The 18,185-nt window shown below is 41.2% G+C and overlaps 1 protein-coding gene across 5 annotated transcripts in view; it reads right to left on the bottom strand.

Moving 5' to 3' along the window:
• The window catches only part of adamts3 (ADAM metallopeptidase with thrombospondin type 1 motif, 3), an 82,122-nt gene that overhangs the window by 10,859 nt on the left and 53,078 nt on the right, over positions 1 to 18,185 (bottom strand). The window contains exons 11-21 of one of the 5 annotated variants that reach the window (XM_048243833.1): positions 16,867 to 16,980; positions 16,531 to 16,676; positions 15,712 to 15,887; positions 12,460 to 12,593; positions 11,858 to 11,981; positions 8,297 to 8,353; positions 7,623 to 7,706; positions 6,983 to 7,063; positions 5,992 to 6,155; positions 3,602 to 3,758; positions 3,218 to 3,350 (exon numbers count right to left, since the gene is read on the bottom strand). In XM_048243833.1, coding sequence (XP_048099790.1) covers positions 3,218 to 3,350; positions 3,602 to 3,758; positions 5,992 to 6,155; positions 6,983 to 7,063; positions 7,623 to 7,706; positions 8,297 to 8,353; positions 11,858 to 11,981; positions 12,460 to 12,593; positions 15,712 to 15,887; positions 16,531 to 16,676; positions 16,867 to 16,980 — 1,370 coding nt within the window. The remainder of the gene's footprint in view (positions 1 to 3,217; positions 3,351 to 3,601; positions 3,759 to 5,991; positions 6,156 to 6,982; positions 7,064 to 7,622; positions 7,707 to 8,296; positions 8,354 to 11,857; positions 11,982 to 12,459; positions 12,594 to 15,711; positions 15,888 to 16,530; positions 16,677 to 16,866; positions 16,981 to 18,185) is intronic. The other 4 variants (XM_048243835.1, XM_048243834.1, XM_048243836.1 and 1 more) reach the window with 4 other exon arrangements.

Raw genomic sequence — 18,185 nt, 5'->3', positions numbered from 1 at the left:
CACAAGAAGGCTATTGTAGAAATAAATCGTACTAGATTTGGCCGGCGAATTTTACACAAGTGGCACAGACTAGCCTATTGGGCAATCGCTAGCTGCTACTTGTAGCCTAAGTGTGTTGGTGGTAGCCTCACTATTTCCTGAATAAAGTAACTTTTCAATAGCTCAACTTCTTTATTTATCAAGTAGCTTAGCCAGACAAGCTACACTTTTCTTGTCATGTGAAATTAGCACAATTTAAAGTAGCTTCCTATGTAGTGAACTAGCCTACTGCTGTGTTTGTGTTAGGCTACTAATACATTTGCCTGGGTGGTAGTTTTGTGTAGTGTTTTATTCATGGCAGAGTAACTGATAGTTTAGCTCACTAAAATTTCGAAGTAGCTTGCCCAACACTATTATTCACATGTCATTTACCCTAACAAGAATAAGATGCCTCTCAAATTCCTTTTAATTAATTAATGTATTATTTTGTATCTCTCCAGAACAACTGCCTTGTTCAAGAAGACTGTGAATGAGCTGAACGGTCTCCTCACACCCCTGGAACTGAGGAAGGTGCAGCTCTTCATTGCAGTACTGCAGGGCATCTGCTACACTGTGACTGAATTTTTGATTTATGAGCTCCACCTTCATCACCTGCATTCGCCACTCTGTGTCCCATTTTCCCATCGTCTGGTTGACTCAGTCCTCTTTTATGGAGTTTACCCAGTTTACTATGCCATCTTATTTGCCCACCTGCTGTCTGAAGCACTTTTGTTCTCAGCCAAAGTGTACCCAAGCAATTTTAGCAAGGTGGGAACATACAAAATGACATGCACCAGTTGTCGAAATCATAGAACCAACTGCATGACGGTAACTCTGTCTCACTGAGCCTGTGAAGACACTCCCTGATTCTTTACTGATTGCAATGAACGGGTTGATCTTAGCAGTTTCTAAAATGTTTCTTAATTCCTTTTTATTTAATCTCTTCATTGGGGCTGGAACCTTTCTGTGAACTGTAAATAACAGATGCTGTTGATGAACCCATTGACACTGTACAAGTGACAAGTTACCTTTTTGTCTTGAATTGATGAACTGTTACACTTACTATGCCAAACCAATGTCTGTTTTTTAAGGATCAGAAACAAACCTACAAACTTGCACTTTACAATATTTATGGAACTTGTCTAACAAATGCTGTTGATATTGAACCCAGTTACTCCATTTCCTTTATGCCACACCAATGTCTGTTCATCACTTTATTTTTGATGGCACTGAACTGAAAATGTTAATGGATTTTTTTTCTGTAAATTTAACTCATTAAAACTTGTATCAAACCAGTTTTTTGTCTATGCTGTCAAACGTGGATTAGTTATGTTCCCAGTTTTTATATTGGATGTCATCACTTTATAATATATCATATATCAGAATATTCTATTACTGTTAAGCCCACTATGAATATTAAAATACACACAACCATGTTTCCTGTATCATACAGCTTTTCTACTGGGAGGTTTACAACTGATTCTGAGTCAATTTACCCAAGTTTGTCACTAAACCACATAGGCCTACTTGGAATACCCCTCAGATGTCTGAATGGCACTGATCTCACTTAAATGTTTATGGAACCTTTCTGTGGACTGTGAATAATGCTGTTGATGGAACTTTTCTGTCAACTGTGAACTATATTTAACTCATTAAACTTGTATCAAACTAGTTTGGTCTATGCTGTCAAACATGGATTATGTTCCCAGTTTTGATATCGGACGTCAGGTCACTTTATATCATATATCAGAATATTCTATTACTGTTAAACCCACTATGAATATTAAAATACGCTAAATCATGTGTCCTGTATCATAGCTACATGTATGACCTTTGCAGCAAAAAAAACCGCGTGAGAATCTGTTCGGTATTCAGTGAGATATGATTAATTAAGTGCGCTGACAGCTCACCTCACCGCCAAACAGATTACACTGAGTGGAGTGGATGACCGGTCCAAGATGGCGGCTCCAAATCTCGTCAGCGCTAGTAAGGAGTAGCGGTCGATGCGGCGTCTATGTATATTATGTCTATGGGCCTAGCCTATGTCTAACCTCTTACGTGTATGTGATGTGTCACTTATTCATTTCTATACAAACCAAGCTGTCCGATTCCTAAAGAAACGCAAGCACCCACACCATAAGTGTATCTAAATTAGCTATGTACCAAAAAATAAATTTTACCGTGACTCGAAGAGCTGTAAACAATGTTGTAAGGTTGCGTACAAATCCGCTTGGAGCTCAAGCTCCAAGCTGCAAGTTACCGTTCACTGGTAACTTGCAGCTAGCTCGGCTGGCGGCACTGTTGCTAAATTACGTTATGAAGTTTGGCACAATACATTCTCACTCAGGATAGGGATCAATAATACTTTCCACTAGATGTATACCAAAGATTTAGTATAAATCTCTTCTATGATTTATTTCGATTTTATAATGTTGACAATTACATAATCATTGAAAAAAAAAAAACATAGATAGTTCTAACAGGAAATAAACGTTTTTCCTTCTTTTTTGAATCAACCTTCCGCGCCTCCCCTCAAATTATTTGGCGCCCCCCAGGGGAAGCGCGCCTCACAGTTAGGGAACCTCTGCTCTAGATTGCTGGCACTTTAGGACAAAGCTTCCGAAAACAGCTTGGCATTCAATGAGTTAACTGTCCATGAAAATGTTTCATAGTATCCAGCCACAACACTGATTACACTCACTATGGCCCCTTTTTTCGGTGTTAAAAACATAAAAAAGTTCACACTGAGGGACACAGGCATATGCTCACACTCACACAAACAGAGAAAAAGTGAGAACATCAAAACCACAAATTAGTGAATGTGGATTATGCATGCGATGTATTCTAAGAAAACGTTGCCCGCTAGCCTAATGTTCTATTATCACCTCTGAGAAAATGGGCGTGCTGTGAGACTAATCCCCAATGACTCATCCACCCAGCAGAGAAGAGTTCTGTGAGTCGAAACACTAATAAGAGTCTAAGCGCACACATCGTTAAGGCAAGTGCTTTTTCATGTGGTGGAAAAAGTGCATTTTCACATCTATGGCTCTACTGTTCTATTGACCTTTGAGGAAAGAGAGTAAATGAGAGAGAGAGAAAGAGCAAAGGGACAGAGAGAAAACTAGTGTTATACTGTAACCATTAAAGTGAAATAAAAGTATTGTTTGTGATATGTATTCAAAAGAGAGCCTGTACTCACTGAGGCTGTGTGCAGTCTTGAAGGTTGCACATCCTCCTGATTGGCTTGGGCTTCTTGCTGACATCACAGTAGCTGCGGTGAACCATCTTGTTATCGCCTTTTTTCCGGCAGCCATATTTGGTATATTGGAAACCTGAAACGTGCACACAAATGAAGCATTTTTTTTTTTGTGTGATGTCTTTGATACAGCATGCACATCAACAGCTAAATGGCCAACTTTTTGGATTTGAACTCTTCATCTGAATGAACAGCTAACTGTTGGATGATAAAATAATGTTTTCATCTAAATGAACAGCTATGGTCAACAGCTGGACGATCTAACGTCTTCCTCTGAGGGAAAACTTAGATGGCCAGCTAGATAGAAGTGAACGAAAAGTAGCACACCTCCTGCACAGGGGCGCGAGCACTGGGACCAGCTCTTTAGGGCCCACTCGTATGTGTCCTCCTGAATGACATTGTTGTTGTTGACTGGCACCGAGTCCTCATGGATAATGTATTTGTACATCAGTGTAGATCGGGTCTCATTGTCCTTGGGGATAATCTAACAAAAATAAGATAACAAAACCACAGCCTTTAATCAAGGAAATATATTCATGCACAATGGATGAAATATATATATATATCATTAAACCGGTTGTCGTTCGTAAAGTGAGCCGCGAAACTGAAAAACTGTTAACCATTAAGTGCTGACAGTCAACTACATGCATACTAGATGAAAAAGTTAAGATTAATAGAGAATTCCAGTCATATTTTTATAAGAATGTTGTGCTGATGTCACACTTAAACTGTACTTCAGGTTGAAAGGGTCTTTACAAATTAAGTTCAGACAATTAAAACAAATCAATTGTCTTTATTCCCCTCAGTTATATTGCACCCATTGCATTAAGTCAGTGATCCATGGAGGTCTATATTTACTGTAAATTGAAAGGTGTCCACTGAGGCATAGATTGACTTAAGTTTATTAGCAAACTGACAAGTGAGTGTCTGTGAGAGTGGATATCAATGGTCAAAGTGTACAGCTCTCTGAGCCACCATAACGAATTTTCAATGTGTCATTGCTAACTGATGATCAATATGTGTCATGGCTCAACACTATGTTTGTGCAGTTAAAATGTATTGAGGTAATGTAATATATAATATGGAGTGTGAAACATTTACTTTTTCTTTAACCTAATTACACAAAACACTTCATTCAGTTCACAGAAAAATGTCTCACTGCTGTTCAAAACAACAATAGTTTTCTTCCAGTAAACAACTAGCATTTAAAAACAGCATTTAAAAACAACTAGCAGTGGACATAGCAGTGTACTCAAATTGTACAAAGACATTTCTTTAAAGCAGTGCATAATTTAATCTGAATGTCTTTTCCTCCATAATACTTGAGCAGGTCAATTAAGGTTGTGTGTTTTTACTCCATTTACTTCAACCTATTTTACCACCTTCCAGTCCAACGCCCGCACTACACCGGGTCCGAGTATAATAATAGTTTTAGAAAACTAGAAGGTGTAATGTTTTTTTTAACGTAACTCTATCACGTCTGGTGTAGCCAGTTCCATTGATTATAGTGGAAGCTAAATATTGCAGCAAACACTGCGCTTCAGTTGTGTGCCCAGGGTAGCCTCTCCTGTGCTTATTTGGCCCCTACGTGAGCGTTAATCCCCTTTCATTTCATGCCAGTCAAAGCTAAGTGTTGAAGGCCAAATGAAACATAAAAAAACATCCATTTATATGTGTATAGTGTATATTGTATTATAGCACATGTTGTATAACAATCCAGATGTAAATTAGGCTGCTTAGAGTAGTGCTGTACAGTATATTTTGCCACGTGTCAGTGTCATGACTTGCATTTAGTCTTCCCAAATCTTTCATTTGTGTTTTCATTTTTATTTGTCATTTCCAAACAAGCAGTGGTAAAATCCAAGCTACCCATCTTGACTGTCATGATGATTGAAAATCCATTAGTGGAGCTATACAGTATGTCACAGAGCAGAAGGCACCTGGACATTGCAGTTCTCCTTTTAGTGCCCACACGCCCACATACTCTGGTACTTCAGTTGACTATAATTTATTCAAGTTGCAACAATGATATAAAAATTGACTATTTCTATGAAATGTAGAAAAACACTATACTAAACAGGATATATGCATGTGTCCCCTTGTGTTAATGTGTCTTCGTCATAACAAAGAAGACTATGTTAAATAGTCTTCTTTCATCATTCAGTTGAATCTAGCACACCTTGAATGGAGCACACCTTGAAATGCAAGACCATTTCAAACTGTGAAACCTCACAGTCAACCTCCATCCAGGGTTTGTCTTCCATTTTTTTTCCTGCAGCCATTTGTTTTCTGTGTCTTTGCTTCATTTTATGTCTGAAATCATCTGTCAGACGCTAGTCAGGGGCATTTCACAGAAGAGTCAAATGTCTTAATGACTTTTTTCTCCCTACTCTTCTACCAGTTTCCAGTGTTATGATTATGGTGGCTTGAGATATCGTGGGGCAGAGAGAACAAATGTGTACCTATGACCATTCTGACAAGATTGAAGTAGATATATGAAATCTATCAGTCAGGTTCCTCTGATTGTTGGCATGATATGTTCTGCACAATACATACAGTAAGGCTTTACTTTCCAGTGATATCCTTACGAAAAAAAAAGAAAAAAAACTAAATGGTACAGTAGGTGTTGACGGGTGTTGGTTAGCAACTCTTTCTTTTGGAACAGTGGTACAATGCCCTCCTCACCCCTCTTCAAAGCCTAATTGAAAAGTTGTTACCAGGACGACCACAGCATCGTGCAGAGGTCCCTCAGTGTGCAGCGTCTCCACGTCCTCCTCGATGAGGTAGTTCCATTCCACGCCGAGATCAATGAACGTCCGTGATCTTGCCTCCTCGCCTTTACCGTTGAGGATGTAATGCCCTGTGGCTTGGTTCTTGATGGCTGTAAGCAATCATGTTAAGGACCTTCATTTTATGAAGATTCAAGATGATAGTTTTAAAATGATTATTATTATTTTCTATGTATGGGAAAAGCATTAACTCTGTGGCCTACAGCTCAGAGTAGTATTTTATTGCCAAAGTTGTACAGAATCTAAGTGATGTCACTTTCATCCTTCTGCCTGCTTGAGACGATACAAAACAGACAATGATCTTTTGATGAAAGGGGGACTATCATTATGCCAAAGAACAAGGGCATTTTGACATATGCAATGTCCCCAGACTCTGATGAATGGAGACGGATGTGTGTGTGTGTGTGTGTGTGTGTGTGTGTGTGTGTGAGTGAGTGTATGTGTGTGTGTGTGTGTGTGTGTGTGTGTGTGTGTGTGTGTGTGTGTGTGTGTGTGTGTTTGTGTGTGTGTGTGTGTGTGAGTGTATGTGTGTGTGTGTGTGTGTGTGTGTGTGTGCGCGTGTGCGTGTGCATGTGTATGTGTGCACTCGCGGAGTGCATGGCAGCGACCAGTTGAGCATTTGACTGTATGCCGCTGGCAGTTGCCAGTTCAAATGTGTCAGCATGTCAAGCACATCACCATGACCGGCCATAACCTCGTCATGCCTATTTGCTTTTTTTTTTCGTTATAAACATTTTCAATTTAGCCTACTGCTATGACTGAACAGATGTTAAAGCATCCCAAAGCATCCCATGAGTATTCATGGTATTCATGGAAATGCAAATGCATAGCTGTCACAGGAAGCACAATTAACAATGTAATGTCCAGAGTGTACAGTATGCATGAGCAATGGCTGCCCTCACAGTGCATTGTCACTTACCAAGAATTTGAGGGGAGGCCTCATGTTCTTGAATGACCACATGTCTAGCCCCAGGAGGGATGAGAAACATCTTAAGGTAGCCTTTATTTGCACATGTGTGTGGTGGCAGTAGAAGCAGAAAGGGTTTGGGAGAGATAACAGAAGCAGTTAGTGAGCAGGAACAAGTATGTTCGCTTTTTTGTTTGCTTTGCAGACGTGGACATCCCCCTCTAATTGAAAGGCTTTACGCTTTGCTCTAATTAACAACAAGCTCAGGAGATGAAAAGGGAGGGTTCTATGTTATCGGCTCCTCGAAACCAGCGCCAAGCCTACAGGAGGAGAGAAATTCAGGTGAAAAACAACTTGATAGGTTTGCCAGCGTCTTGAAATCACTCAAGGCTCCATCAAAGTGAACATGAGTTGCAGTGAATTTACATTCAACTTCAAATTCAACACAAGCGTGTGTGAATTTATGTTGCGTTTCGCCAAATGATTAAACACAAGAAATTGTCTTTGGAGTGATTAAAAGCAGGATGGCAGAACCCTCAGAGTATTAAAAAAAACACAGAGCACTGCGGCAGAGTAATACTAGAGCTGCAAAGCTGCCTCCTTTCCGTCTACTTTGGATGTCCACGGGTCTGCAAACCCCATACAGACTCACCAAGCACATTCCTAGAATCCTCGGTCTCGTTCAGGAACACGTGCCGTGCTCCTTTCGGCAACGAGAAAGCTCCTCTCGTCTTCCCTTCAGATAGAGAAATGCCTTCATTATACTTTCCTATTTTGTAGTGCTCTCTTTTGACTGGCTTTGTAAGACAGACTTTTTAGGCTGTCAATAGATTTGAAATGTGTCCTTTTCAAAAGTCAGCGTGTAGAGGTGGAGGTTTGGGGGTAGTCAATGTGTAAAAATGTCTGCCGGGTAAAAGATGTCAGCTGTCAGTTTCAGTTGTAAATTTGGCCTGCTGTAAGCCTCAGCGCCCCGATGTGGGATAATTTCAGTGTGTCTGTGTGTATGTGTATGCATATGAGTGTGTGTGTGTGTTTGTGTGTGTTTGTGTGTGTGTGTGTGTGTGTTTCAGAGAGAGAGAGAGAGAGAGATAGAGAATCCTCTATTTGTCTGGGGGATCTGTCACAATTTATCGACTTTCAAAGAAAACTACCAAGTAGTATTTGTGAGTGATGTAAGTGTCTTTGGATTCTAAGTATCAAGGATACTTTTGAACCTTGGTTGTGTGCATGCTTGAGTGAGACTGTCATACTCTAACAGTCAGTGAAAAAAAGAGCATTACAAAACAAGGGGAAAAGAGGAGAGATTAGAGAACACCGGATACTTGCATATTGCGTTCTCCAACAAAGGGATTTCTTTTTGGCATCTCTTGCTTAACTGTTTTCCTGTTAAGAGAGTGAGTGGTGAGGATTAACAAAACGGGACAGTTAGAGATGGAACTTGTTTTGTTTTCATGCCATGAGTCAGTCATTTACAAATGCACACACATACACACACACACACACACACACACACACACACACACACACATACAGAGAGAGAGAGAGAGAGAGAGAGAGACAGACAGACACTCACAATCACTCATGACGGTGTTAATGAAATTCGGACAAATTGCCAAAAAAGAAATCACCTCACACTTTTGCGCATAAGAAAAAACATTCAAGATGACAGCACAAAAACATTCTGGGGGCATGAAAACAATTATATTATCAGGACAGTGCAAACAAACAAACAAACAAACACACAATAAACATCTTTCACTGAAGCATTGATCCTGCCATCTGTGTGTGTGCGCATTGCCCAAATCATTCTCCAATGATCACTGAGTCATAAGGGAGCCCAACTTGGCAAAAGAAGAAACTACAGTGCACAGGCCAACAGATGGGCATTCATAATATAATATGTACCACAAAATAAGGCAATTAAATAAATTTTATAAAAAAATATATCCTGCTTTCAGAGGTCTGCTAATTAGAAGCAGACATCATTAACTCGTTGCGAATGTGACTCAGATAATTACTTCTTGGGCTGAGCGGAGGAGAAGAATTCATTTAGTCAGAGCATGTCTAGATATGGTAGATAGCATCTGTGGCATGTCAAAGAAGGGGGAGCCAATGCGGCAGCCTGAATGCATATATTAGTGCTTATGCTTAAATACATTTTAGAATAGGATAGGATAGAATAGGATAGTAATTATTGTCCCCTAGGGACAATTTGGTTCACAGCCAGTAGTCAGCACAATACATTCAATCAACATAAAATTAAGCAATAAGCCCTGAGAGGCCGTAGGTTACACTGATTTTACAACAGCTAAGGGGCGTTGTTAGGCACGATGCGCAAGTGGAGTTGTAAAATCAGTGTAACCTACGGACTCGAGTGATTTATTGCTTTTCTAAAGCGGTATAAAATAAAGGCACAGCAATGAGATTCATTTATAGATAATCATTCTTCCACCAAGAAATAAAATTATCATAATGGTTGCCAAGCAATGTTGACACGCAGCTACTCCCAACTTTTCTATCAACTTATAGTAGCACAGTAATATAGAACAAAATGCGGTCAAGGTGTATGTTTATGCTGCATTTTACAAAAGCATCGAACACGATTCAACCAATCACAATCAAGGACTGGAACTATCAGTTTTAGAACATGAGATAAGGTCCTTTTAGGTCCTGTATGTGTTCAAATTAAGAGGAGTGTGTTGAGAGTGGGCCACATACTGAACAATAAGGTTGAAAGGGGTATGACATTTTTATGGTTCCGAACACAATTATCATTATTATTATCTTTAACAATGAGCTTTGAAGGAATGCAAATAAAATTTAATTTTTGGTTATGGTTTGGTTTTCTCATGTTTGGACCCCAGCTGGGGAAGCCTGTTAGTGTGTTTGTTCAGGGGGTCAGATTGGGAACAGAGTGAGTCTGTAAGGGTGTTTGTACATCAGAGGTTACCAAACAGACAGACAACACAGATGTTGTTCAGATGTTGTTTTTCCACCACAACATGGAATCACACATAAACCAACCATATCTGCCACCATTATATAACAAGACAACTGCTTACAGTAGGGCCAGGATCCACTGCTAAGAATCAGATTAAAATTGAGTTTTGATCGACTCTTTGTTGTACTGCATCTGATTGTGTCAGCTTCAACCATCACTGGGAAATCCGTATGATCAAGGCCAGTGGTGTAGTCTAGTTAGCTGCAGTGGATATACTGTAATGTAGTATTTAATACTGTGATCAACCCCAAATGTTAATATGTATCCTTGCTTATTTTAAGTGGGTATACTGAGATGGTGATGCTTTTTAAGTGTGTATTCTGCGTAGTCCTGCGTATCACATAGACTACACCACTAATCAAGCCCCCCATTGCACCCTGTTTACCCTGGTCACTAACTGGCACAACAGCACTATATATAGTCAGAATGCTCAATATAGAGCAGGTGGTAGGCTAATCAATGGTAACACGTTTGCCTCTCCTCCAGAGACTTTATAGATTATCTGTTGACTTTCCAGCTCAGTATATAAACTTGTTGTTCAGCAAATACTGAACCAAACCCAACTCCATAGCCTTAACCTTAAACATAACATTTAATTAACAGAGAGTCAAAAGATAGTTTGTTGATAATCTGAGCACCTATAGATTCTGTCTAAAAGGGGGTTATCCAAGTAAAGTGTGACCGAATCATGTGTGGCACATTTAAATGTGATCAAACTGACCTCTATCAAAGACCACACAGGCCATGTTCCCTGCCTGGAAACTGAAGGAATGGCTATCTTCCAATGGCTATCTTGCAGACAGAAGCATACAGGCAGTGGCCTCCTTCATAATTGAGAGGGATGTAAGTAAGGTCTCTCTTAAAAAGATGCTGTGTGAGTCATGTGAAAATAGTCAACACACATTCACAAAGGACTGAAAGGATAAAAGCAGCACTCTGTGGTATTCATGTTCCTTTTGGTCCAAAAAGCTAAACAAGACTGCAAGGCACAGCAAACATACCTAGACCTCCAGCAATTTCTATTTGCCTATTTCAAGTGTCCTCCTGGCAATCCAGGTTGTTGTGACAAACTGCCCACAGACACAGCCATTAATCATAATCATCATCATAATAGCCATCCAATTAGCCATTATCATAATATTCAGCCAATTTATCCCTTATCATATCCAACCAATTTATCCATTACCATAATCGTCACACTATATTAAAAACACTTCAAACAATACATTCTGAGAACAGGATTGTACTGTAATCATACAGCCAACATACATGTAACAGACAGAATGGCTTTTATAAAATGTAATCCCAGTGCCATGTATAATAATATGCATCTGTAAGTGCTTATTGGCAAGATTGGTGATGGTTTCTGTGTGTTACTCATCTAGCTGCAGTAATAAAGGGATTCAGTAATGCCCATTAATGCCCATTAATGTATGCCAGAGAGGCTTCGTACCAGACCACAGGAGACACAGCTCCCTTCAAGGATAAGTGAAGCGGAAGTTTTCTACAAAGTGGCCACAACATCAGTAGAGCCGAACATATTTTAAGCATAAATGAACATTCCACAACAGATTGTGCTAACCTCCAAAAAAGTGGAATAAAGGTGTTGAGCAGGGGTTGGCTTTCATGCCTTTGCGAGGAGGAGTTAATTAGAGCACGTCAGTTTCAGACTGACCCACTTGCCTCGCCCTTCACAAGACAACCGACGAACACACACGCATAAAGGGAGCCCAAATGGAAATGTAGCGCGCCATTCAATAACAACTGAAATAGGCACACAATGGCAGGCCCCATCCCTGCGTCAGTGAGGAAGATGGCAGGTTTAATAAATGCTATCTGCTCCTCGGCAGCTGCAGATGGGGAGGTGAGAGAGAAAATGTCCGTACCGGCTTTTTTGGGGGTGCGGGTGAAGGTTCCCTTCACCGTTCGGCAGTGGGAGTTGTCCCCTCCGCACACGCCACATTTATCCTCCACCTTGTTGGAACCGATTTCCCGGTCGCATCCCACTTTCTGAAAACACACACACACACAAACACACACACACACACACACACACACACACACACACACACACACACACACACAGACACACACACAGACACACACACACACACACACACACACACACACACACACACACACACACACAGACACACACACACACACACACAGACACACACACACACACACACACACAGACACACACACACACACACACACAGGCACACACACACACACACACACACACACATATGTATAACAGAGAGCAGGCAGTGAGACATATGGCCAGGATACACACATAGACTCCAGCTGTCACATCCCATGAAAGTGTTGTGGTCGATGAATAAGCACCATGACGGACTGGTTGACAAAGCCTGTGTGATGTGACTGTAGTGGCACTGTCATGGGTTTCTGCCGAGTGTTCTAAATACATTCTTTCACTCCCATAGGTTGAGGTAATCTCAAACGAAGGGCTCCGCGGGCTTACCACACACTCCCCCCGCACACAGATGCTGTAGGGATCCTTGTAGGAGCAGCGTGTGCCGTCATGCACCAGCTGTTTCATGTACGCCACGTCTCCTGACTCCTTGGACTGGCAGTACAGGTGGCAACGCTTATGTGCTACAAGAGAGAGAGAGAGAGAGAGAGAGAGGGAGGGAGAGAGAGGGAGTAAGAAAGAGAGAGAGGAAGAGAGGGAGGGAGTAAGAAATAGAGAGAGGGAAAGAGAGAGAGAGAGAGAGAGAAAACTCCAATCATTAGAATAAAAAATTAAAAACAACCAAAACCCCCTTGACTTTCCAATTACCTGGGAAGAATTAACCACCCAGGCAAATTCTCTACGGCCAAGGAAAGCTTGTGTCCAGATAGCATTAAAAATGAAATGCTTAAATGCAGCACCCCAGAGAAGCAGGGTGCAGTGTTGAAATTGTTCAACATCATCTTACAGTCAGGACATTTTCCTGACATGTGGTGTAAAGGGCTGATTTCCCCCATCCACAAAAAAGGGGACAAATCAAACCCCTCTAATTATCGTGGCATATGTGTCAGCAGTTGCCTGGGAAAGCTGTTCTGCAGTATCTTAAACAAGAGAATAGCAGATTTTCTTGATACACATTCCATTCTAAGCAAAAATCGAATTGGCTTCCTTCCAAAACACCGTACCACTGATCATGTTTATACGTTCCACACCTTAATTAATAAACATGTTCACCAAACAAAAAATGGCAAGAAATTGTCTTGTTTCATTGATTTTAAAAAAGCGTTTGATTCTATTTGGCACAAAGGGCTCTATTTTAGACTACTAAATTGTGGGATGGGGGTGTATGACCTAATTAAATCCATGTATTTAAATAACAGATGTGCTGTTAAAATTGAAAAAAAAAAAATAACCCAATACTTCACCCAAGGGAGAGGTGTCCGTCAGCGCTGTAATTTAAGTCTGACGTTATTTAATATATATATATAAACGAACTTGCTATCCAGTTAGAGCAATGTCCCGGTCCTGGCCTCTCCCTCCTAGATAGAGAGGTGAAGTCTCTATTTTTTGCTGATGACTTGGTTCTACTGTCTGCTACTGAAAAAGGTCTACAACTACAGTTAGACATAGTAGAAAAGTACTGTAAGACCTGGGCCCTAGAGATAAACCTAGACAAAACAAATGTAATGATTTTCCAAAAACGCCCCAAATGCCAAGAAAACAAACACCAATTTAAAATAAACTATTCTATACCTACCTAGGTATAACAATGACAGCATCAGGGAGTTTTAACATGCCAGTGAATGCACTAAAGGAAAAAGCTCGAAGAGCCCTAAATGCAATTAAAAGAAAATTTTATAATCTCCAAATTCCAATTAAAATCTGGCTTAAAATATTTGATAGTGTCATCCAGCCCATTGCGCTGTATGGTAGTGAAGTATGGGGTCCACTCAGTCATCATAGCTATACTCACTGGAACAAACACACAATAGAATCTCTACATGCTGAGTTCTGCAGATACATTCTACAAGTACAGGGAAAAACACCAACAAATGCATGTAGAGCAGAATTAGGTAGATACCCACTAATCATTAACATCAACAAAAGAGCACTCAATTTTCTAAATCACCTTAAATCCAGCCCAGAAGACCCCTTTCATTCTAAAGCCCTCCAAACCCAAGAGCTGAACCCAGAAAAAAGTCCCCTACATCAGTTGTTGCAGAGACTAACTGCCTTGCCACACACCCACTCTGATTAGTCTCACAACAACACTGTTTTCCAAAAACCAATCAGAGTAAACCAAATTATGAAACAATGTAAAGAATCCTATTTGGAATATTGGAAAGAAGAAACTAAAAATCAAAGTAGATTACAATGCTATCTGGCCCTAAACCGAGAATATAAATTAGCAGAATATCTTAATACTGTCAGAGATAGAAAACAGAGACTGACCCTTACCAAGTATAGGCTAAGTGACCACAAATTGGAAATCGAAAAAGGAAGACTCAGAAAATCATGGCAACCAAAAGAACACAGAATATGTGGTTACTGCATGACAGGTGAGGTCGAGACAGAGATGCACTTCCTCCTACAATGTACATCCTTCGATCAAACAAGAAACCTTTTCTTCAACAAATTTAACTCAGAAATTCCTAATTTTAATGAACTTAATGACATATCAAAATTAAAGATACTATTAGGAGAAGGAGATAAAGCATAACTTGCTGCCCAGTATGTATCAACATGCCACAATCTGAGGGACAATGAGTGACCTATATCGACAAATAAACACACACACAGACACACGCACAGACACACACACACACACACACACACACACACACACACACACACACACACAGCATTATACACTGCATTTTATTTTACTTTTACCTATTTATTTTATTCTTATGAAAATCTACTGACATGTATGTGTTAAGATTTATTGTATAACTGCTTTGGCAATATAAGTGAGCTTGTCATGCCAATAAAGCATTCTTGAATTTAATTGAATTGAGAGAGAGAGGGGGGTGGTGATAATCATTATCATTATGTGTAGCCGTTTCTGAACTACATAGCTACTCAGCCACCACCACTAAAGCAGCATAGGGGCCAAGGATTGATGGGAAGGTGAAAAGGGCTACTGCAAATGTAGTTTTCACACAAGCTGCTTTATGTCTGCCCCTCTCATTCAAACCAGCACTCTTTTCTTTGCCAGGCACCTGCAGTACTGTGCCACCTCCTCCACACTCATCAGACCTGCTCTGAGGTGAGATGCGCTCCCTGTGGTCCAATGTGAAATCAGAAATCAGCAGTGTGAAAGTGGAGGAGGCGTGCTCAGTGGTGGCGATGGCGAAGAGGCGGCTGTGGCATGAAAGGCTGAAGGACAGATGAGCCAGACATGGCGTGACCTCGCACGGTGCTTCCTCAGCCCACCCCAGCTAACCTCACTCCCTTCCTCTGCTTCTCTTCCCACTCATCATCTGTCCCCTCAGAAGGTCTGCTCGGCAAACATTGTTGCCATGAATGACAGTGTGTGTGTGTGTGTGTGTGTGTGTGTGTGTGTGTGTGTGTGTGTGTATAAGAGAGAGTGTCTGTGTGCCCACAGGCTTATACAGGCTTAAGAGATTCTGTGTGTGTGTGTGTGTGTGTGTGTGTGTGTGATTGAATTTGTGATTCTCTGTGCATGTGTGTGTGTGCATGTGTGTGTGTGTGTATGTGTGTACTCCTGAAGGGCTCCTGGGTGCAAAGACACGCGCTTACTGTCGGGGTGCTCATAGGGTAGCCAGTGGTGCTTGGTGTTCTGGAATTCAAAGTGCGAGTTGCGGAGCTGGCACTGCTGGGCTCTGAAGTCCTCAAAGTGCTTGGGGCAGTCGTCTGTGTTGCAGAGCTGATACTCATAGTTCACGCCAGGGCAGTCCTGGCCTCCGTACGCTGGCCTGGAGACACCCCCAAAACACACACACACACATTCAACCCACATGCCTGACTTGAGAACAGTTACAAACTCTATTGTCCAACACTTATTTTTGTAGTGTTTATTTTTGTCTTTGGGTGTTTCTGTCTGTGTGTGCTATCAATGCAAATCAGTGCTGTACAGTAATGATATATTATCATTTACTAGGTAAACACTAGTAATTAGAGTACTGTGAAAGGAAAGGTTTACCTTATTTATTTTACTGTTTATTTTTCCTCTTTTTGTTTCTATCTGTGTATGTTATCAGTGATAAACAGTGTGTGTTTCTGTGTGTCTATGCTATCAGTGATTAACAGTGTGTGTTTCTGTGTGTGTATGTTACCAGTGATAAACAGTGTGTGTTTCTGTGTGTGTATGTTATCAGTGATAAACAGTGTGTTTCTGTGTGTGTATGTTACCAGTGATAAACAGTGTGTGTTTCTGTGTGTGTATGTTACCAGTGATAAACAGTGTGTGTTTCTGTGTGTGTATGTTACCAGTGATAAACAGTGTGTGTTTCTGTGTGTGTATGTTTTCAGTGATAAACAGTGTGTGTTTCTGTGCGAGTATGTTATCACTGATCAGTGCTATACGGTAAGTGGGGTGAGGAAAGGGAGGTGACCCACGCCGGATTGCTGCACTGGCGCGTTCTGAAGCGCACGCCCATGCCGCAGCTCCGCGAGCAGGAGCCAAATTTACTCCACGCGCCCCAGGCACCATCTTGCTTCACCTGGTTGGCGTTCTTCCACATGCAGTGACCTTTGTAGCACCACTGCAGGACAAATGAGAATGGTGGTGGTGGCGGGCGGGGGGGTGTTTGGAGTGCAGAAAAGAAGAAGAAATACACTGTGATAACCATCTGCAGTGAAACAACATCATCCTCAAGCAATGCGGATAGAGAGAGAGAGAGAGAGAGAGAGAGAGAGAGAGAGAGAGAAAGAGCAGAGAATGGCGGCACTTACCTTCCCAGGTGCACACTCAGTTCCATCTAGAGGAGGTCCCTTCTTGGTTTTGCAGAAATAGGGGTTGTCGGGGTGGCTGCACCACAGCTGCTTGCAGGGGTCATAGGTGCGGAACTGTTAGAAAGAAAACGAAAATTAACACAGAAAACTGAGAATATGAAACATGAAAGCTTATTTCTGTCTGTGTCTGAACTCTGACCAGAACCTGATGCCATAGATACATACATCCCATTTGGCTTCCTTTAAACAGCCTAGAATTATCACACAAGACCTCCTGCCACAATTAAAAGCCCCATTTAACTTGTGACAATGTGGTGACATCCCAAACGGCAACTGAGTCTAATGGCTCATTTATCTAAGGGCCAACAGGCCTGCAGAGAAGTAAACAAGTGATTGAAATCAAAATGGAGCAGAAGGTTGCCTGGGAGCCAGGGCTAATCAATGGCAGATGCTGAATGCAGAATTCTAATTTGTGGAGACAAAGCCTTCCTCATTACATATGCAATGACCAGGAAGAAAGGCAGGTGCACTTCAAATGAACAAGATTTTGAATCAGAAAATTGCACATCTTCTACCAAACAGACTTTTTGAAGAATGTCTCTTTCACCTCTCGTCTGTTTGGTAGAAGATGTGTAGTTTTCTGATTAAGCTCTCGCTTTGATTTCATCATCCCTCTTAGCTTTGATGTCAATATTTTCTACGTCTGTAGGAGTCCTCATCAAGGCCAGTTCCTGAGGACACTTCGCTGTAGTCTATCCATGATACTCTTGGCAAGCACAGCTGGCTCACCAACTGTTTTGGAAGCCTCCGTAGTTTGAAGAGCACATTTTCGCTAACACATCCCATTAAAAGTGTGCATGGATGTTGCCTGCAAGCACCCTTAGGAATTGGCATGCGTTTGGTTCCCACTGATGTAATCTTTACACACAGATTGTACACACATCTCTGTAGTGTAAACACAGCATGCAAAGCCTCTATGATTTGAATGTGATGAATAAGATGTAGGAAGGAATTAAGAGATGAGACCCATAGTGTCTGCATGAGGGAATGAAGAGGCACTGTGCCTTTGGGTGATCGTCGTCTGATATCTGCGTCTGGATCTCACTGGAGACAAAAAACATATGCTTTGAGACTAATTACGGTAGACGCAGAGCCACATGGCTTTGGTCTGAGCTTGTTACCTGTGGTACATCACTATCGCATCACTGAGACACTGTAACATCACTATTAACCTCCAGGCAGTCCAGACAATCACGCCACACCCTAAGTTAATTATCTACTAAAAGATTGAGCTATTAGTGATGCCCGGCTTGTTTCCC

The sequence above is a fragment of the Alosa alosa genome, chromosome 5 (assembly GCF_017589495.1).
Source record: "Alosa alosa isolate M-15738 ecotype Scorff River chromosome 5, AALO_Geno_1.1, whole genome shotgun sequence".
NCBI classification, from domain to species: domain Eukaryota; kingdom Metazoa; phylum Chordata; class Actinopteri; order Clupeiformes; family Clupeidae; genus Alosa; species Alosa alosa.
This window is presented reverse-complemented; position numbering and strand designations above follow the sequence as displayed.